This window comes from Cynocephalus volans, chromosome 3, assembly GCF_027409185.1.
Source record: "Cynocephalus volans isolate mCynVol1 chromosome 3, mCynVol1.pri, whole genome shotgun sequence".
In the NCBI taxonomy this organism is placed as follows: domain Eukaryota; kingdom Metazoa; phylum Chordata; class Mammalia; order Dermoptera; family Cynocephalidae; genus Cynocephalus; species Cynocephalus volans.
Genome location: NC_084462.1, coordinates 98,544,243 through 98,564,225, shown reverse-complemented (window position 1 = coordinate 98,564,225; position 19,983 = coordinate 98,544,243). Strand labels below are relative to the sequence as shown.

At 34.6% G+C, this 19,983-nt stretch overlaps 1 protein-coding gene across 1 annotated transcript in view; it reads left to right on the top strand.

Moving 5' to 3' along the window:
• The first annotated feature begins 1,779 nt into the window (after positions 1-1,779).
• FAM98B (family with sequence similarity 98 member B) overlaps positions 1,780-19,983 on the top strand; it is a 30,041-nt gene continuing 11,837 nt past the window's right edge. Inside the window, exons 1-6 of the mRNA XM_063091281.1 lie at positions 1,780-1,877; positions 9,151-9,296; positions 10,447-10,581; positions 14,887-15,065; positions 18,360-18,440; positions 19,018-19,134. Coding sequence (XP_062947351.1) covers positions 1,807-1,877; positions 9,151-9,296; positions 10,447-10,581; positions 14,887-15,065; positions 18,360-18,440; positions 19,018-19,134 — 729 coding nt within the window. The 5' untranslated portion in view covers positions 1,780-1,806. The remainder of the gene's footprint in view (positions 1,878-9,150; positions 9,297-10,446; positions 10,582-14,886; positions 15,066-18,359; positions 18,441-19,017; positions 19,135-19,983) is intronic.

The following is a 19,983-nucleotide window of genomic DNA, read 5'->3' as shown; positions in this document are numbered from 1 at the left end:
TTCTAGATTTGAGGTTAAAGTATATGAAAGAAATTATCCCATTGTTTTCTTAATTCATTGTTTCTCTTAAGAAGTCAGCTTATATTATTGTTGAAGTTTGATTTTCCCCCCCAAGATTTTCCCTTTATCTTTTTTTCCCCCGCAGCATTTTTTTTTTTTTTTTTTTTTTTTTTTTGTCTTTTTCGTGACCGGCACTCAGCCAGTGAGTGCACCGGCCATTCCTATATAGGATCTGAACCCGTGGCGGGAGCGTCGCTGTGCTCCCAGCGCCACACTCTCCCGAGTGTGCCACGGGCTCGGCCCTCCCCCGCAGCATTTTAATTAAGATTTTTCTAAATTGTGATTTTCTTTGTATTTGTCCTATTTGGAGTTAGCATAGCTTTTGAAACAGTGGTTGTTTTGTCAGAAAATTCTTGGCTAGAATCTCTTGCTTCTGTCCTGTTTTCTTAGTGGTCTCCTTGTTGGAGTCCAGTTAGTCCATTTACTATGTTAGACCTTTTCACCTTTCTCATATAGCTGTCATACTTAAAAAAAAAAAAAAATCCTTTTCCCCCCTATGCTTCTGTTTTGCTATTTATTTATTTATTTTCGAGGAAAAACAGCAGCAGAACACTTAAGGTCAACAATTGAACAGTTACCTCATTTCTATTTGATTTTTATAGACTTTTTGCCAGGGTTACTAAGAAAAGTACCTTCCATGATTCTCTGACTCTTTGATGGAGGCAATAACCATGAGAACATACATTCCCCTCTCTCATTTGGGGATGAATTCAGATACATAAAGCTGCAAGTAATTTTACACTAAAAACTTGTATAGCACTAAGATATATGATAGAATAGTCATTACACAAATTTATGGGAAAGCTTCCCACAGGATGTTTTACACATTTATAGGTAAGTTTTTTGTTTGTAACAATGATTAGGGAGGACAGAGCATTACTTGCTTTTATTGGTCTGGGGCTAGGCATGCTATGTATTCTGCACTGCAGGGGACAGTCCTTTACAAGGACCAATAGTTATATATCTTGCACAACTTCCAACAGTACTGCTGGGATATTCATGTAGGTGACATACCCACCAGTAATGATTTGACCCTATATCCTTACTCTCTTCTACATATGAATCCTAAAATATAAAGATCAAATTCTCCACCAATAGTACACAGTGGGACTATTGTGTTTTGTTTGGAACTTTATGGAGTTAATCACGATTTTAGAAAATCACATCAACTACCTTACTCTGCTCGTGAAGCATCCGATCATTTCATTAGTCTTTTACATTTCATGATGAAATATACTTTTTAAAAAATAAGTTAACTTCCCTTTATTTCTTCTTTATATTAAAGTTGGAGCATTACCGTGTATATTGACTTAAAAATTATATGTGTAAGTACATGATATTACTTATTAATTTTAGCTCAACAATATTATAAATATATTTGGGGATTTTTGTTATAAAAAGAGAGGTTTGGAGTCTTATAGGTTGAGATCAACTCAGATGGAATCACGGTATTTGCTAAGATTGATTTCAACAAACATATGCGTTTAAGACCCAATACAAAGAAGCTAGTGATGACTAGTATTTATTTATTATTTTTATTAATCTTTTTAAAGAATTACCAATGTTACATAAGACGGCTTTAGGCAGTATCAGCGGCCCACTGCGCCCCCGGCTAGGAACCTTTGAGCTCTCAGTCACAGGTGCTCCTAGGAAGTCACCGACGAGACCTGGACCGGAACCTTGGCGCGGTGACGCTGGTTTCCGGCGGGCTCCTTAGAGCGCTGAACAGCTTTGGGCCGAAGGACCATGAGAGGGCCGGAGCCAGGTCCCGAACCTACCATGGAAGGGGACGTGCTGGACACACTGGAGGCTCTGGGGTGAGTGTTCTTGGGGACGCCTTTCCCCAGAAGACGTAACCTCTCCCTGAATTTGGCTGCTGCAGCCTCTTTCCCGTGGGCCTCTGCTGGGCCTCGGCAGCCCGGTGCAGGCCTCCTTCCCTGCCTCGTTCGCTCCGGCGCCGACGGAGTTAAGCGGGAGGCGGGAGAGAAATCCGTTTGGGGGAGTGAGGCAGGGCCGGAGAACAACGGCGCGTGGCCCTCTCTTCCAGACTCTTTGCCTCGCAACTCTGTGGCCTGGACCCGCGGGGTGGCGCGGAGCGGCCCAGCTAGCACCCATTCTCTGGGCGAGCCCGTGCCTCGGGTGATATTTAAGTTGACGGAGTTGTCGCGCCCCAGGGGAGGAGCTGGAACCCGAACTGCGCCTGGGGACTGTTGTCTCCTATAGTGTGCAACTTGGGGCTTGGGGCTCAGGAGCGAATCTCTCCTGTTGCTGCTGCTGCTTTTTTGTTTGTTTGTTTGGCAGCTGGCCGGTAGGGGTCTCCTGCTGCTTATACTGGCGAAAGTGTTTTACTCTAGTGCGAGCCCATTCGTTTACAACCTAACTTGGTGTTAATATATATCCGTTAATGCATATTTACGTGGTAGGAAGGGGGGAAAAGACAGTTATCAGATTATTATTAGTTTACATTGTCGTGGGGGCTACAAAGGGTCTACTGTCTACCGGTATTTACAATTCAAGGTGGTAGGTGCTGTTAGAACTCCAGGGTTGAAGATGGGGGTGATGTTAATACTTCCAGGTATGGGGATCATATATGCAACATAATCTCCCCCTCAGCCTCGCCCTGTTTTTCTTCACAGTTCTTGTCCCTTTCCCCAATTATCTTGTCCTGCCCATTTGTTTGTCTCTTGTACTCCCCTCCAGCCACCTTTTATCCAAATCATCTCCTAGAAAACAGGTGCCTTGCCTGTTTCCTAGACTACCAACTAAATTCTCCAATCCGTTCTCCACCTTGTTGACAGAGGTAACTTTCAAACTAGACATCTAATCACTCTCGATAGATTAAGCTGTGCCTTTGCAGTGCTGTTTTGAGCTCGGACCCCCCCCCCCTTTTATTTTTTCCTAAACCTGCATTTGCTCCTGTATCAACTGTTTTTTAGACACTGATTATACCTCTTTTACAGTGGCACTGTTACAGAGCCTTGCACTAAGTAGATCCTGAATAAATATTTGTCAAATGAAAGAACAGAGCCAGTGATTATTTAGGGGGGCATTTTTATTTCTGTGAAATCCCTTTCTTAGTTAACTTGGTTAAGTAAGTAAACAAAACAAGAAGTTAGAATACTTGATAGAAGTATTTAGGCCCTAAACAGTTTGAGCTCCTAAGTACTCCACATAAGAACAGTCAGATCCTGTAAGTAGTTTATGAACAAGGGAAAGACAATGCTTTTTTTCTCCCTTCATTCCTTGAATTTGTTGTTCATATTATAGGTGTTTTGGAAAATGAAGTTTGCTATAATCTGATTTTTATCAAGGAAAATTAGTTTCAGTTTATTCAATATGGAAAGTAAACAGTTTACACACTTTAGAATTAATTTTTCCTGGAATAACTGAGGACAGAATTTTGAAGTTTGAATTCTATGATAATGAAATGTGAAAAAAAGTAGTTTATTTACAGTATGTGTTGTAATTGAACACTGTGTTTTCAAATATTCATATAGATTGAGAATAATGCACGTTTTTTTGTGCTTAAGACATTTAGGATATATCAGTAAAGGTGCTTTAGTTTGTCATATAAAATAAGAAATTAATGGGAGGAATTAAAAGTGAAAATCTGTGTGAAAGAACAATTTAGTGATATATTATAAATGAAAACAGGGATGGAATCACTCAGTTTCCTCATCTGTGCAATGAGTTGGCTGGAGCAGATGATTTCAGAAGTCTCTTTCAGTTCTGATAGTATATGATTGTGTAGAGTAGTAGATCTCAATGCTGGTTGTGCATCAGAATCATGTGGGGAACTTGTGAAAATGTTGCAGTCCGGTATATTCTACAGATGAAATTATAATCTTCAGAGGTGTGGGACAGGCATGCATATGTTTAAAAACCATCACAGCCTCAGTTGAGAAGCACTGTTATGGAGGGAAATTTGTTTAAAATATTTGAGCACAACTGTATATTGGTCAATGTTCTGAGGAGTCAGTGGTGAGCAAAATAGACTTGGTAGACCTGTCCCTGTAGAGTATATAATCTAGTGGAGCAACAGACATGATCACACAAATAATTATAAACTATAAATGTTTAATTATAAGCTATAATAAGTGCTTAATTATAAACCATAATAAGGAAATGAACAGAGTAATGTAACAGGAGAATCTTTGTAGTTTTAGGAGTGATAGATTCCTGAGGAAGTAACATTTGAGTTGAAATAGGAAGGGTGAATAGAAGTTAACCAGGTGAGGTTGGATGGGAAAGCGGGACAAAGGTGTCTTGACAGCAAGAACAAAGTATGAAGACCTTGAAGTGGGAAGGAGCATGCTGTATTAGAAAAACTGGAAGGAGGCTAATGTGGCTGGAAGGCAGAGTGTGGGGGCAGAGTGGTGGGAGATTGGATTCAGGAGGACCAGGTGAGGACCAGGATACGCAGCACTTTTAGGCTGCTTTGGATTTTATAATTTACTATAGCCACAATGGGACATGATTGAAGTTTTTAAATTAAAAAGGGAGTGATTAGTTTAGTTTGAAAGTTACATTTGTCAACAAGGTAGAGAATGGATTAGAGAATTTAGTGGTCTGGGAAAGAAATGATGGTTGCTTAGTGGCAGTGGATGAAAACAGGTGTGTTACATGTCTTAGTGATTGATTGGGTATTAGAACTCAAGGATTCATTTCTTCAGTTGGTATTTATTGAGCACCAAAATGGAGTGATACACCTTGGAATCTAAACTAGATAGGAAAGTGAAGACAGGAGGGAGCTAGTGAATACACAGAATGAAGAGGGACCAATGGAAAGGAGATGATGATGAGATCAAAGAATAGTTGTAGGTGAGTGGTCAAAAAAGCAAGCTGGAAGGGTAGATAGTAGGTTGTGGTCAGGAGTGACATGTTTGAATTAGTGATTTTGGAGGTGTAGTAGTACCAAGTGATGGCAAGGTACAGGGGGTGGCTGAATGACATGTAGTGGAAAAGGTTGGAAAAGAGGAAGTTAGGGAGTTGAGAGCTCAGGTATTAGATAGGGTATACTTTGGACTTTGAAAAAACTCAGTTATAATGGCTAGAATAGGGGTGGAGAGGAAAACCGAGCAAAGGGAATGTTGGAGAGGATCCAAGAGATTGGTAGATGAAAACCACAGGAGAAAGAGGGTGATAAGTCTGACTGGCCTGGGCCTTGACAGAGCAGGGGATATTTACAAGATAACTGGGGAGCAGTGATATAGATGCTGTATTGGGAAGCAGGGAGGACAAAAACCCTACCATGTAACTTTAAGGAATTTGAGAACGTGAAAATAGCCAAAGCTAGAGGTGATAAAGAAAATCTTTCTGAGAAGAAAAAGATGGACAATATAGCAGGGTTGTTGTTTATGGATGGAACATAGTTGAATGGGAAGCAGAGAGCGATGGAGAGCTGGATCAGAGGCAAGGCCAATAGGGTGGATAAATGACAGAAGAAAAGACAGGGTCTCATATTTTCTGTGTTAGATGATGAAAATAGAAAATGGAAAGTAAATTAGGCCTGGGCTGTCTTTTTGAAGAGGGTTGCCAGTGGCCCTTAAAGACTGAAGATTTGGATCACCAGCTTAAAGTAGTTTTAGATCAGCAACTGTGTTTCTAGTGTACGAGGCCCTGGGGGGCTCTAGGCCTAGGGGAGGTGACCCCAGTGTTTGGAATAACAGTAGCACTTTTCCTATTTAAATGAGAATTTATAAAACAAACATGCCTGTTCTCAGTAAACAGCAGAATTGCATTTGAAATCAAAATGAACGTGCAGTAAATGTGATCAGCAGTAAACAGTTGCTAAGTGTAGCATAATAGACTCTTAAATGCCTTCTCTAACTTATATTCTGCAAGAGGAGAAGGAGTGATGATAAATATTGAGAGATGCTTTTATGAATGTAAAATAAGTACTCAAGGACTGTGCTGCTCAATGTGAGGTCTGTGAACGAGTAGCATCAACATCATCTGGGGAGTAGAAATGCAGAATCTCAGCCCTCACTCTAGCTCTGCTGAATTACAGTCTTTATTTTAACAAGATCCTCAGGAGATTCATATTCACATAAGAGTTTAAATAGCACTGCTCTAGTCAGATACACTATTTCACACTCTTATTAAATTATCTAGCAGAATATTTTTAGGCTCACCTATTGTGTAAGATGATTAGAAAGATGAATTTCTGGATGGTGACAGTTCAATAGAGATAAGAGCATGGGGCTGTGGAAATAGGTTGTATGGCCATTCTAGTAAGTTATTTACCTCTCTGTTCCTCAGTGTCTTCATCTGTAAAATAAGGTTAATAATAGTACCTACCTTATAGGATTTTGTGGCAATTAAATGAGGTTTTATATATATATATATATATATATATATATATATATATATATATATATGTATGTATGTATGTATATCACATAGCACTGGTCTAGCATACAATGAGCAATTTATAAATGTTAGTCACTATTTTGATTGATTGTTATTAGATGTTCAGGTATGCCAAATGCATTTATTTTTTCCTCTTTTTATTTTTACCTCATCTGGTGAGTTAAGGCATTGAGGATTGTGTGTGTGTGTGTGTGTGTGTGTGTGTTTTTTTTCTTTTTCTCTCTAAATTCAATATTTGTGGTGATTTGCTCGGTTTTTGTGGAATTTTGTAATTGGCATTTCAGTGAAAATAATTTATCACCACCAATATGAATTAGTTAAATTTATTCAGGAGTTTGATTATTGTTGTATTGCAGAAATGAAAGCAAGTGAGGGAAAATAGGATGTTTATTGTGAAATCTCAATGAGCGGTGCTATGATACATGGAAGAAGGGTAACACATAGAGGAACCAGCCTTAGGCCCCTTAGGCTGCAGGTGCAGATTCGATGTGCTAGTCCCAACTCTGCCTTTACCTGGTTGCATCTTTGTGGCCAGGTTATTTGCTTAGTTTCTCAATAGGTATAGACAGAGGTTTAAGAGTTCACATGGAATGTTCGAGGTCAAATCTGGATTTAAATTCTAGTTAAATTCCCTTGGTTACTTATCTTCTGATCCTGCAGAAGTAGGATAATACTGACTTGAAAGTGTTGCTGTAAGATTAAATAAATTATGTGTGTATATATGCCTTGCACTGTGCCTGGTCTGCTGCTTAAGGCAAGTATCTTCTCCTTAAGTCTTAATTTTTTTTTTTTTTTCCAAAATGGGGATTTGAAAATACTCATCTTTGTGAGATACAACCAGAAAATTCAGAGAAAAACAAATGCAAATGGCCTTTAGACATATGCAAAGATGTATAGCTTTGCTCATGAGAGAAATGTAAATTAAAACTACACTGAGCTACTAGATGGTCAAAAATCCAAAACTTTGACAACTTTGGTGAGTTATGGAGGAATGGGTACTCTGATACCTTGATGATACAACCTGTATAGCGGAAAATTTAATAGTATCTAGCAAAATTGTGTACCTATTTACCCTTTGACCCCACAATCCTACCTCTAGGAATCTATCCCAGATACACATTGGCAAAAATTTGCCAAACTATAAGAGCAAAAACACTGGAAACAACCCAACTGTCTTTCAGTAGATGCTGATTATGTAAAATATGGTGCATCCAGACAGAGGGGTTTTAACAACTGTAGAAATGATTGAATAGTATCTCTAAATACTGATCTCTAATATACGTAGCAGTACGTACGTGTATGAGTGGTGTATGTGTTTAAAGAAAAGAACAGAACAGTATATAGCAGCCTACTCTTAGTCTTAGAAAGGAGAAAAAAATATGTTATAGAAGGACAACCCAAAACTAATAAATATGGTTACCTGTGGGGGATGGATGGAACAATGAGGGAACAAGGTTAATATTGCAAACTAGATTTGTCTGAGTGTTCCTTGTTTTGTAAATTAAATTTTGAAACCACATAAATGCTTTAAATAATTATAAAGCAAAATTAAATAAAAATGAAACCAAAACAAAAAAAGAAATCCCTAAAAATTAAAAGCAAAATGAAGCAAATGTCTATCAATGTATTGAGTAGGTAGTTTAATCACATGGAAAATAATTATTTTTCTGTTCATCCTTATTGGAATATATTCTAAAGATAAGAAAATTAAGCTGTGTTTAGTAATTTTATTGGTAGTAATAATGTTGGATTTCCTATTCTGAAACTATATGTAATTTATTTTTTTATATATAATAGGATTATATTAATGTCATTAGAAACAAGAATTTTTATTGTAACAGAAAGCAGATAAAAATATGCAACAAAAAAAGTAAAAAGACTCTGCAATTCTAAATTCATATCGGAAATAGCAGTACAAACTCCTGATGTAGTTTCTCCTGAAAAGGCATAGAAAGTAACCAACCTTTGGTGCCAGATTATGTACTGTAAATACAAGTAAAGCGAATGAAGGCTCCTTGAGGAATACCTCATTACAGGGCTAGGGCAGGAACATCTTGTTACAGAAAGCAAGGAAAGTATTCAAAGAACACTGGGGACAAGTTAAAGGACCCATTGGCCTACATGAATGGGCTCCTTACTAACCAAAGATAGAATAATTTGAGTATTGAAAGAATAATAACTGCAGTGTATTAAAACACATCAAATATATGAAAATGTATGAGTTTATAATGTTAAAAGAAAAGCTCAGTTACAGAAAGAACCATAAAAGTAGAAAACTGATATCTAATTCAATTAAGTAATGTGTTTTGAAAATTTAAGGTTCTAGTTAAATACAATTTACCGAAATGTTTAAAAGTATAAAATTATAAATGGTTTAGGTTAAAATGATCTATTAGGTCCTTTAAGTTTAAAAAATTTTTTTTTATTTTGAAATTTGCATCTGTACTTTTCCACTATGTTAATAATTATATAGAATAGAAATCAGCAAACCATTTCTATAAAAGGCCAGATAGTAAACATTTTAGGCTTTGCTGGGCATACCCATCTTTATTACAATTACTCAGCTATACTGTTATGTGAAAATAGCCATAGACAATCTGCAAATTAATGCTTTATTGTCTGTGTTCCAATAAAACTTTATTTACAAAAGTAGGCAGCATGCCTTGATACAGAGTATTGGAGACTTTTTTTTAATAGCCTTTATTTCTTCATTTCTAGGTATAAAGGACCACTCTTAGAAGAGCAAGCCCTTACCAAGGCAGCAGAGGGTGGGCTATCTTCACCTGAATTTTCAGAACTCTGTATTTGGTTAGGCTCACAAATAAAATCATTATGCAACTTGGAAGAAAGCATCACTTCAGCTGGTATTGCCATTATGTTTTATGTACTTTTCTTTTTAATAGTAAAATGAATTGGTAACTTATGATTTATAGTTTTATCAACAGTGTGCCCACTGTGTAAGGAAAAATCACTAATATTACGAAGAACTTCAATATGTAATATTATAGATCTTTGGATTAAATTTTATATTAATCCCAAATTCTTAAATTTGCTATAAAATTATAAGCAATTACTATTTGTCTTCTGTCTTGACCTTAGTATTGTCCTTTAGAAAAAGTAGATTCTGAATTTGGTTACTTAAAATTTTAATATTTGAATGCTGCTTATTTTGAATTAAAGGTTGTTGTTTTTTAAAAATATATGTAATCCCTAATTTAAATTGTTTTCAAGCCTGTAACTCAGGACGTGGATTCATGTAGGAATACTTCCATTAAAAATTTTTGTACTGGCTCATAAAACTTGTTTAATTCATCACCGTCTTTGTAACTGGAGTCCTTGTGGACCTTTGGTAGAATTTCAGACAGTGTAATAAGATTAAAAATTAAAAATTATTGGGCATTTGCTAGTGGTCAAAGTAGCCTTCCTTTTGCAAACCATCCTTACTTTTAAATTGTTTTTTTCCTTGCCAAATCTAACAGAATTTACTTAAAGCAAAGTAAAATAATCTGAGTTCTAAACATATGACACAAATTTCTACATAATTACATTAGGGAGTAAAGATAAACAATGAGGCTTGCTTAGGTTGCATTTATTATCTGAATTTATAGAAATACAATAGAAATTGATCATTTGCTCTGAAGCCAATTAATAATTGTAGTCACAATAATGTTTTTAATATTTTAGTTGCTAACATATTTCCAGTTTGTATGCTTTTTTGGAGAGTCCATTGGAAGAGATTTGTCAGGGATTTAAATATAAAAATACTTACAATCTCATGATTAGATATATATGTTCTTGAACTGATATCTATGTTTTTAAATTTGTGTCACTTTCTATATTTAGAAATTGGTTGGTTGCCTTTAACTAAGCTTTGTGATCACATATGTGAGGATTTAATGTGAAAGTGAAAATTCAGAATTGAACATACAATTGAAATAAAGTAAAGGTATATTTTATAGTATCAGATTATATGGTAATTACTCAGTTAATGTTTATGATTTTCTTTTTTTAAAGGGAGAGATGATTTAGAGAGCTTCCAGCTTGAGATAAGTGGTTTTTTAAAAGAAATGGCATGTCCATATTCTATACTCATATCAGGAGATATTAAAGACCGTTTAAAAAAGAAGGATGACTGTTTGAAACTTCTGTGTAAGTTATCTTTCCTTGAACATTCAAGTGCATGTGTTTGATGTGGTTTTTGTTATTTTCAAGTCAAGATTTATGCAATTTTATTAGTGAAGCATTAGACATTTTTATATATTAAAAAGATTTTAATATTTGACTTAAAATATGAAGCTATCTTGGAGATGTTTATATAAATGTGGTATAAATTCTAGTAGTATAATGTGGTATAAATTCTACATCTCTAATGTGATTTGGCTGATATAGAATGCCCAGTGTTTGTGATTTATGTGGTACTTTAGTAATTTTTCCCTCACCTAATTCATCTCTTAGTATTTGTGACTAGATGGCTAAAGTTGGTAATGTCCAAAGTCCTATTTAATCTTACAACTCTCTGAAAATAGGCTTTTAAGCAGATTATTAGGTCTTATTTTTAGTGATAGGCACTGAATGGTAGTTTGTTCAAAAATATTTATTGATCACCTACTCTTGTACCAGAAACTGCTCTAGACAGTAGGGATATATCAGTTTAAAAAAGAAAGAAAGAAAAAATTTGTGCCTTCAGAGCACTTACTTATGTGGCCTATTTTCATCAGGGAGGGATTTAGAATATAGATTCCCTATAGTCAAACAATTACCATAAATAGTAGATTCATTTGTTTGTTGGGTCCTTTCAAAATTTTTTTACTTTAATTTTATGTTATTTTAAGTTCTACAAACAATGGCCATTTGAAAAAATGTTTCTAACATTTTCTATTCTTGAAGATTTCTATTTCAGGTTGTACCATTTATAAAAAGATTCACGTGACATATTTCTCCTAGGCTCTAGTGTTAGTAAAGTTTGTTTCATTAGAGAAGAAATTGTGTGTGTGCATGTGTGTGTGTGTGTGTGTGTTTAAATGTTCAGTGGTGACACAACATTCAGAGATGTTGGCATTTGAATTACCTTGTGTATGTTGAGGGGTGAGGGGGGATAAAAATTATGTGCTCCCACTCCCAGTTCTTACACTGTTTCCCCATCTTCCTCCATTTTGTGTGAGTCACTTATTTAATGAACCACTGTTATGAATAGGAGGTCACAGTAACCCTTGTGGATGTTGGGACAGAAAGGAACCTAAGAAACACTGGCCTGGAGGAACTTGTGTACTCCTTAGTGTCAGTCAAAGAGAACTATGTAATCCATCATAGTTTTTGCCTTTTGCCTTAGCTGCTATAAAGCCCAACAATAATAGTAATATGGGTTTCTGGTATAAATAAAAATAAAGAGGAGATATAAGAGAAGTTGTTCACATTATAGTTCTTTCTGATTATAGAAATATATGCTTGAAAGGGTGGTGATGGGGAGTTAGTGTTTAATGGGTATAGAGTTTCAGTGGGGAAGATGAAAAAGTTCTGGAGATAGGTAATGGTGATGGTTGCACAACAATTTAAATGTACTTAATGCCCTAGAACTGTACATTTAAAGATGTTTAAAATGGTAAATTTTATGTTGTATGTTAAAAAATTATAAGTTTATCATAGAAATCTTAGAAGGTAGATAAAATTGTAAAGAAGGAAATAATTTATAATCTCACATCCCAGAGAAAATCATGAATAACTTTTTGGTATGTTTCCTTTTTCTTTTTCCTGAGTACACGCACAGGCGCACATTTAAATAAGATTGAGATCCTGTTACAGATGCAGTTTCTTCACCTCCTGTTCATTTAATGTATTGTCCTCCTCTTCATTTCCCCATCAGTTTTGTTTTGAAAAAATAATTTAAACTGGCTACATAATATTCTATGCTATTGACATAATATTTTTATTTATGAGATTTCAAATTTGGAGGTATTTGGATTTTTCATCTATTTTAAAATAATTTCTTTGTTTATATTTTTGGTTACTTGTACTTGGACAAAGATTATGAACATTTAAAAGATCTCTGCTCTGGATATGCATTACCATATTTTGCTCTAGAAAGGTTATATCAATTTACAATCTTATCAACATCTATTTCTTTATTATCTTTAATTTGATTGTTTTAATCTATTGATATAGTAAAAAAATTGTGTTTTTTGGAAGTGTTGGCAACATGTATAAAATAAAAAGATCCAAATTCCTTACTGTGTGGAGCTTTTATAAATCAAGAAGAAAAAGATAAAAACTCGCTGTAAAAATGTATAAAGTACATAAGAAATGAACATGCATTCTACAGAAAAAAAAATTTTTAAATTGCTTTTAAACATGAACAAATACATAGTATCACTCAAAATTAAGGAGTTACAAAAATAAAATGACAGGATAGCATTTTCACTTACCAGCTAGCAAAGACCCTCCCCTTATCCCCAAAGTCATAATACAAGTTTGGGGGAGCAAATTTTTATATACTATAGGCATTAGACTGTGGTGGGAGAATAACTGGTACAGCCTCTTAGGAGGTCGAACTTTCAATATCACAATTAAAATTCACCTGCTTTTTAACCTGTCAATCTTATGTCTAGGAATGTATATCTATTCCCTTAGGTGTACAAAGATAAATGAGAAGGATGTTCATTATGACATCGTGTGTAGCAGCAGACTGGAAATCTGAGTGTCCATGAATAGTTAAATAGAAATGGTGCCTTTGTGCAGTGATATCACTACCTAGCCATTAGAAAAAATGAAAATAGATGAAATATGCTAATATGGAATAATCTCTGAAATATGTTGGTAAATAAAAATAAATATATGGAATATGTATAGTATGTTCTTGCTTATATAAAAAGAAACAAAAATATATAGAAGGTGAATATGTGTATTGAATGTGCACACACATACATGCCTAAGATACCCAAGAAACTAATAATGGTAATTACCTCTTGAGAGGGCTATTCTGAGGATCTGTGGTGGGAAAAAGACTTACTTTTCCCTGTATTAGTATTTTTTTTACCATCTGCATGGATTAGCATTGTAAATACTACACTGAACTCTCATTTGTACTGTGTTATGTATTGAAAGCATATTTCCACTGAACAGAGGCAGACTTCAACCAAGGTTCTGTTTAAAATATGAATTTTTGAAGAACTGTTGATGTATTTTAATGAGATTTTTAAATCAGAGGGAATTTAGCATAGTCCTCATAAGCAGAGTTTGGTTTTAACATTTTGGTACTTTGCATTTTAGGCTATCATATGTACATTACGTGGGAAAGTCTTTAAATTAGTGGCTCTCAATCTTGCCTACTCGTGGCAATCACCTTGAGTCTGAAACAAACAGATACAACTCATACTTCAAATCTACTGGTTCAGAATCTTGAGGATGGGACCTTGCCACCTGTACCTTTTAAGCAATTTTTCAGACATTTCTTCTTCCCAACTATGTTAAATTTTGGGGGGTGTTTGTGTAATTTTAACTAAACAAATAAAAACAAAGAAGCCAATGTCTTAACTACTATTGTGAAAAGTTAATTTAAAACATGACTATAACCATGTAAGATTTTTGAGAAATTTTTAAAAATGTGGCTGTTGAAAGGATTAAATGAAATGATGAAAGTAAAGAGACTTGTGAACAGCATGGGGTGATCTATCCTGATTGAAATTGCTCTATCTGCTTATAGATCAGTTAGAGCTGTATGTTCTCCCTTAGCCTGATCATTCTGTGCATATGAGAGAGAGAATATTTTGTCAGAGTTAACCATTCTCATACATTCTTAAATTGTTGATTTGTCTTGTTGGTCTCCCCTGTGGATTTTAAACTCTTTAAGGGCAGGTACTGTCTCTTATTTGACTTTGCACCCCATGTCTACACAGTGCCTGGCTCAGAACAGCCCTTGGTAAATGTGCATTTAGGTAATAGCAATGTAGATTATTTAATATGTTAATTAAAATGGAACTGAAACCAGCTATTGTGAAATAGAGAATAAAATAAGCCATTGTTTTCTGATAGTATTAATTTATTTTAGTTTTTCTAGTCTATTTTGTACTCATTCATCTGTTTCAAACTAAGTCTTAAGCTAAACGTCTATAGGTAAAGTGAGGCTTCTCTGTTGTGGGGTCCTGAATCCTTGTGTGCCTAACTCTAGTGAAAGCTACTCAGGCTCCTCCAATGGGAAAAACAATGAACCATTGAAAGTACAGTATAAATACATTTAATAGAGTATCTATTTTTTGTAGCTTTAGTGTTGTTTTTTTTTCTCATTTCATTTTTAAGTTTGCAGTATTCTACAGTTGTTAATAATGCTCTTTGTTTCTTTGTAACTTGGTATTGCTATTAGTGTCATTGATATTTGTTTTAAACGAATTATTTCAGTGAAATATTTTAAGAAATTCTTGTGCATATATTAACATTATTTGCTTTTCCCTTTTTTTATTGTAGTATTTTTAAGTACAGAACTTCAAGCTTTACAGATATTACAGAACAAGAAACATAAAAATTCTCAATTAGATAAAAATAGTGAAATTTATCAGGAAGTTCAAGCTATGTGTGATACCCTTGGTGTACCCAAGTCCACAACTTCTGACATTCCACTTATGCTAAACCAAGTGGAATCAAAGGTATTATATTTATTTTATTTTTTATTTCCTTCCAAATTCAACTAAAGGCTAACATGTAAATGCTGTATTAAAAACGAAAATATTCCCTTTAAGTATAAGGTATATACATTCCATTTCAAGAGAAGTTTGTTTTCATGTATACTAAATTTTGGATTTGGACTTAACATGCATATGACCTAATTTGTCTATAGCTAATATTCAAGAATCAGATCTTATGTGATCAAGCCACTTACTTACCTACTAAACTGCTACTGTTGCCTGAAAAAAAATGTGGTTTTTATTCTGCTTGTATTTAAAATTGATGAAGGAAAAAAAAAAAAAAGAATCAGATCTTAGGAGTGAGTGTCCCTTAGGCTTTACCATAGATCGCCATGGTAGAAATCACTTTGCAAATTTAAGGATCACGTTCCTGATCAGGGTTGTAATACAGTATAGTAAAAGAAGTAGAGTTATCCTACAAAGTCAGAAGGCAAACTAAACTTTTTAAAAAATGAATATTGTTAATAGAAGTGCAGTGTGGTTTCTGTGGCAGTAAGCAAGTACAGTTTTGGGTGGATAAGTATTTAATAAGTATGTGTTGTACAGTGAATGAATAAATAAATGAGTACCTTGATGGAGGTACTCATCAAGGTACTTTTTAACTAAAAACAACCACAAGCTATGTACCTAATGTATTGAGAAGAATCTTTTTTCAAAAAAATTAAAATTAAAAATTGTTCCCAGTTGAGCCATGTGTTACAGAGCATGCTGCTCTTACAGACCAAATTCTGGCCTAGTTCCTAGGTTTCATATGTTAAACATGGAGTAATCTAGGGGAATAATACAACGTTCTTTTTAAAAAAAAAAGAAAATTCTCATTAACCCTCAGGAATAGATACTATAACTCCATTTTTATACATGCTGCCTTAAACTAAATCCTTGTTTAATAATCATCTCTTTTGCATTGGTAATTTATGAACTGAAAAATAAGGTTTGTCTTAATGAATGTAAGATAATTTTAGTATTATTAAGATGAAAACACAGTATTAAAAAAAATGTTTTTGTAGAACTTGCAAACTAGAGAATAAGTCTGTGAATCTCAGCTTAAAGACATTGTTCTAGAGTTAACAAGTTACTCTTCAGAATTTTTTTCTCTTTTCCTCTGGATTAAGAATGATCTGGGGGTTGGCTAAAACTTCTGGGACTGTTTCAAATTGAGGCAGATTTATGGGCTCTTCCTAATCTTTCAGTGCTTCCATGTATTGATCCCAAAGAGGCTTTTCTCTTTTATGGTTATCAGTTAGTATTAGCAACACTCCCAAATCCCTGTTTTCCCTACTTGAAGCAGGCTATAAGGCCGGTGTTCAGATGCTGACAGACTAATTATAAGGTAGTTGTTAGTATGACCATCTTGGCTAAATATTTACCTAAAAGGACTTTCTACTCCATTCCTATCAAAAGTAAAAATTTCTGTTGTTTTTTTTTTTCCCACATGTGATGTGTCCAGAAGACACTTTGTCAACATTGGGGAAGAAAATTATTATTTTCTTTTTTTTTTTTTGTCTTTTTCGTGACCGGCACTCAGCCAGTGAGTGCACCGGCCAGTCCCATATAGGATCCAAACCCGTGGCGGGAGCGTCGCCGAGCTCCCAGCGCCGCACTCTCCTGAGTGTGCCACGGGCTCGGCCCGAAAATTATTATTTTCTAACTAGAAGCTGAACAAGTGTGTAGTAATTACAGTAATATTAACAGCAAACATATAACATTTACTGCTCTAAATGTTTACATGTAATAACTCATTTAATTCTCACATTACCTATATGAGGTAGGTACTATTATCTACAACAGCCATGTCAGAAACTTAGGTACTGAAAGATTTAATAATAAGTTTCTAAGCAGTGTTAGATCCAAGATTTGAACCCATGCTGCGAGCCTCTAGAGCCTGTGCTCTTAACTCACTGTATAACAAGTAATTCTCACATTTATTAAAACTATTATCTAATGTTGAAGTCCTAGGAATGCAGCTGAACATGAAACTGTTAAGTATGCATTCAGAATGCCCTTGAGTGAGGAGTTATATAACACTTTTAGTAATACATGAAATAACATAAAATTGGAGATATTTACAGTAGTTGGGGAATCTTCAGAAATGGTATACTTTAAGAAAATAAGTTAATAATTCCTTAAAATATGTAAAAATTGTATCAGTAATTGTGTTATTGCAGCACAGATTTTTTCCGAGTTAATTTTTAAAAAATAGCTTTCTTGAGATATAATTAATATGCCATAAAATTCTACCATTTTAAGTATACAATTCAATGAATTTTAGTACATTTGTAGTATTGTACAGTCATCACCAAAATCTAATTTTAGGACATTTCCATCTCCCTCAAAGGAAACCTTGTGCTTATTTACACTTACTCCCTATTACCACCTCAGCTTCCAAGCTAATTTTGAATTCATTTACCTCAAGAATGCCCCCAACATTAAGTAAGCTTCATGCCCCTTAAAATCCTGAACTGGTCCTTATTATTTCCCCTGGTTACTTTATAGCTAAGAAACTGTAAATATTTCATTCAGTTTTGAAATATTTTCTTTAGCTAATGAAGGATTCTCCAGTTAGGAGGGTGAGCCAAACTTAGGCTGTAATTTCTTAGTCATTTTCAAAGGGATAATTTTTTGTTGTTGATTATTGTTGTTAATTGTTATTGGAATGATATCTGATATTGCTAAAGCAAAGTAAGTGTCTAATATCTTGTTTACCAAAATAAAAATGTGTTAACTGAAATTAGTAGCTTTGCAAAATGTATACGGAGTAACTATAATTGAGAGGGCTTGCTTTCTTAAGTTGTCTTGCTGTACAGAAACCAGAATACTTACAGATGGAATGTGTGTATAGTATTCATTTGAGAAAAATCAATGTGCTGATCAAAAGTTTTAGTATCCTTTTTGGGAATTTACCAGGAAGTAAGAATGCCATCTTCAAGAAGACATTCCAAAATTATTTTATGTATGACACAGATTCTTATGGTAGAAACTTTTAATAGGTACTTCTTTAGTTGTCTGTGTACATTATTTCTTATTCTGGGAAAGAAGATGTTCTATAGTTTGAATTAATATAATTAGTTCTTCCTTGAGAAAGGTATTCTTTATTGTAGTCATTTTCTTTCCTGGTATATGCAGATATGTTTTAATTATTTCACTTTAATATTTTAGTTATTCTCTAGTGTTCAAAACAACACTTTAATAAAACAAGAATACGATTCTTTTAAATTAGAGATTACATTTTTACAATTTTTTTATATTTACTTTTAGGTGAAGGATATTCTCTCAAAAGTCCAGAAAAATCATGTGGGAAAACCACTGCTGAAAATTGATTTGAATCCAGAACAGGCGGTAAATCCTCCTTTTTTGTTAGTTTTTTGTAATTAAATTAGTGAATATGACTTAATTTTATAAATGGACATCTAGATTTTACAGTGCATAGCATGCATATATTATTTTGGAGAATTATAATGGATTGATATTCTAGAGTAATATGTTCTAACATTTCTTCAATCAGATTTTTATGTAATTTAAAAACCTGGCCGAGAATATTTATAGTACCCAGTATGTTAGCACAGTGGTGATTCAAAAAGGATAGTGGCTCAAAGCCAACAAGATAAGTTACTGGTATTTTCTTTCCCTATTGGTCCAGACTACTTAGCAAGTGTTTTACTTAAATTAACATGTTTGACTGAAGACAAGGTAGAGTTTAATTTGTATATTTAATGTCTTCTGAACATCATAGATATTCTGTCAAATATTCTTTGTTATTTAAATAGTTTACCATAAAGTTCACTGGATCAGAAAATGATTATCAAGTACAGTATCTTTTGAATCAGTAGGAAGTATTTACTACAATTTTTGAGTTTCTTTTCTATGCAGAATCAAAGAGTCTAAAGTTTATGATTTTTGTTTCCAAATTCTTTAGGAACAACTGGAAAGAATCAATGATGCTCTTTCCAGTGAATATGAATGCCGCCGGCGGATGTTAATGAAACGATTAGATGTGACAGTGCAGTCCTTTGGATGGTCTGATAGAGCAAAGGCAAGGCTGTTTTCCCATTTGTGTCCTGTAGGTGGTGGCTTATGACAGCTCTTCAGGCTCGTTTGTCTGCTGTTATGTAACTGTGCCATACTATGCCGTGTGTGCACGTTATCAGTATTTGAACCACATGCCTAGGCCAACTGCTGGACTTATATAATGATCCTGGTCTTCTATAAATCCCTTTGGCAAATATTTTTCTTCAAATCTTTGACATTTATTTTAAACTTATAGATGTTGTGATTGATGCCAGGATATGCATAATAGAAGGGGCAGCATGTGAGATAGCGAGATAGATATAGTGAAGATCTGATCAAGAAAGCAGGGTATAGGAGGAGGTACAGGTAGTACTGATGCCCAAACAGGTCTTCTTAAAAGTATCTTGAGGCTGGGTAAGTGTGGAATGTGTTCCAGTTGAAGAGGGGCTTGGAAGGTGGGGACACTCCCAATTAAGAATATGTTCAGATAGCCTTCTAGAGCCGTCTCCTGTCACTCTTATTTTATACCTTCAATCTGTATCCAGACTTGGTCTGGGATCCCCCACTGCCCCAACCTGCATCTGAGCCTAGAAACTCTCCAGGTAGTAATTTGGGGTTATTATAGGGCTACCTATCTTTCAGGTATCACTTTCCTGTGTTCCTTGATGTCCAGTGTTTGTAAATCATTGGTTCACATGGTTTGTCCAGTTTTTTAGTTGTTTTATGTGGGAGGGTAAATTTGGTACACATTATTGTATCTTGACTACAAGTGGAAGTTCAAGTTTTATTACATTTTTTGGATTAACTGGGCAGTTCTTCTGCCCCATATTATTATCAGTTGGGGTCACTTATGCAGCTTCATTCACATGGTGTC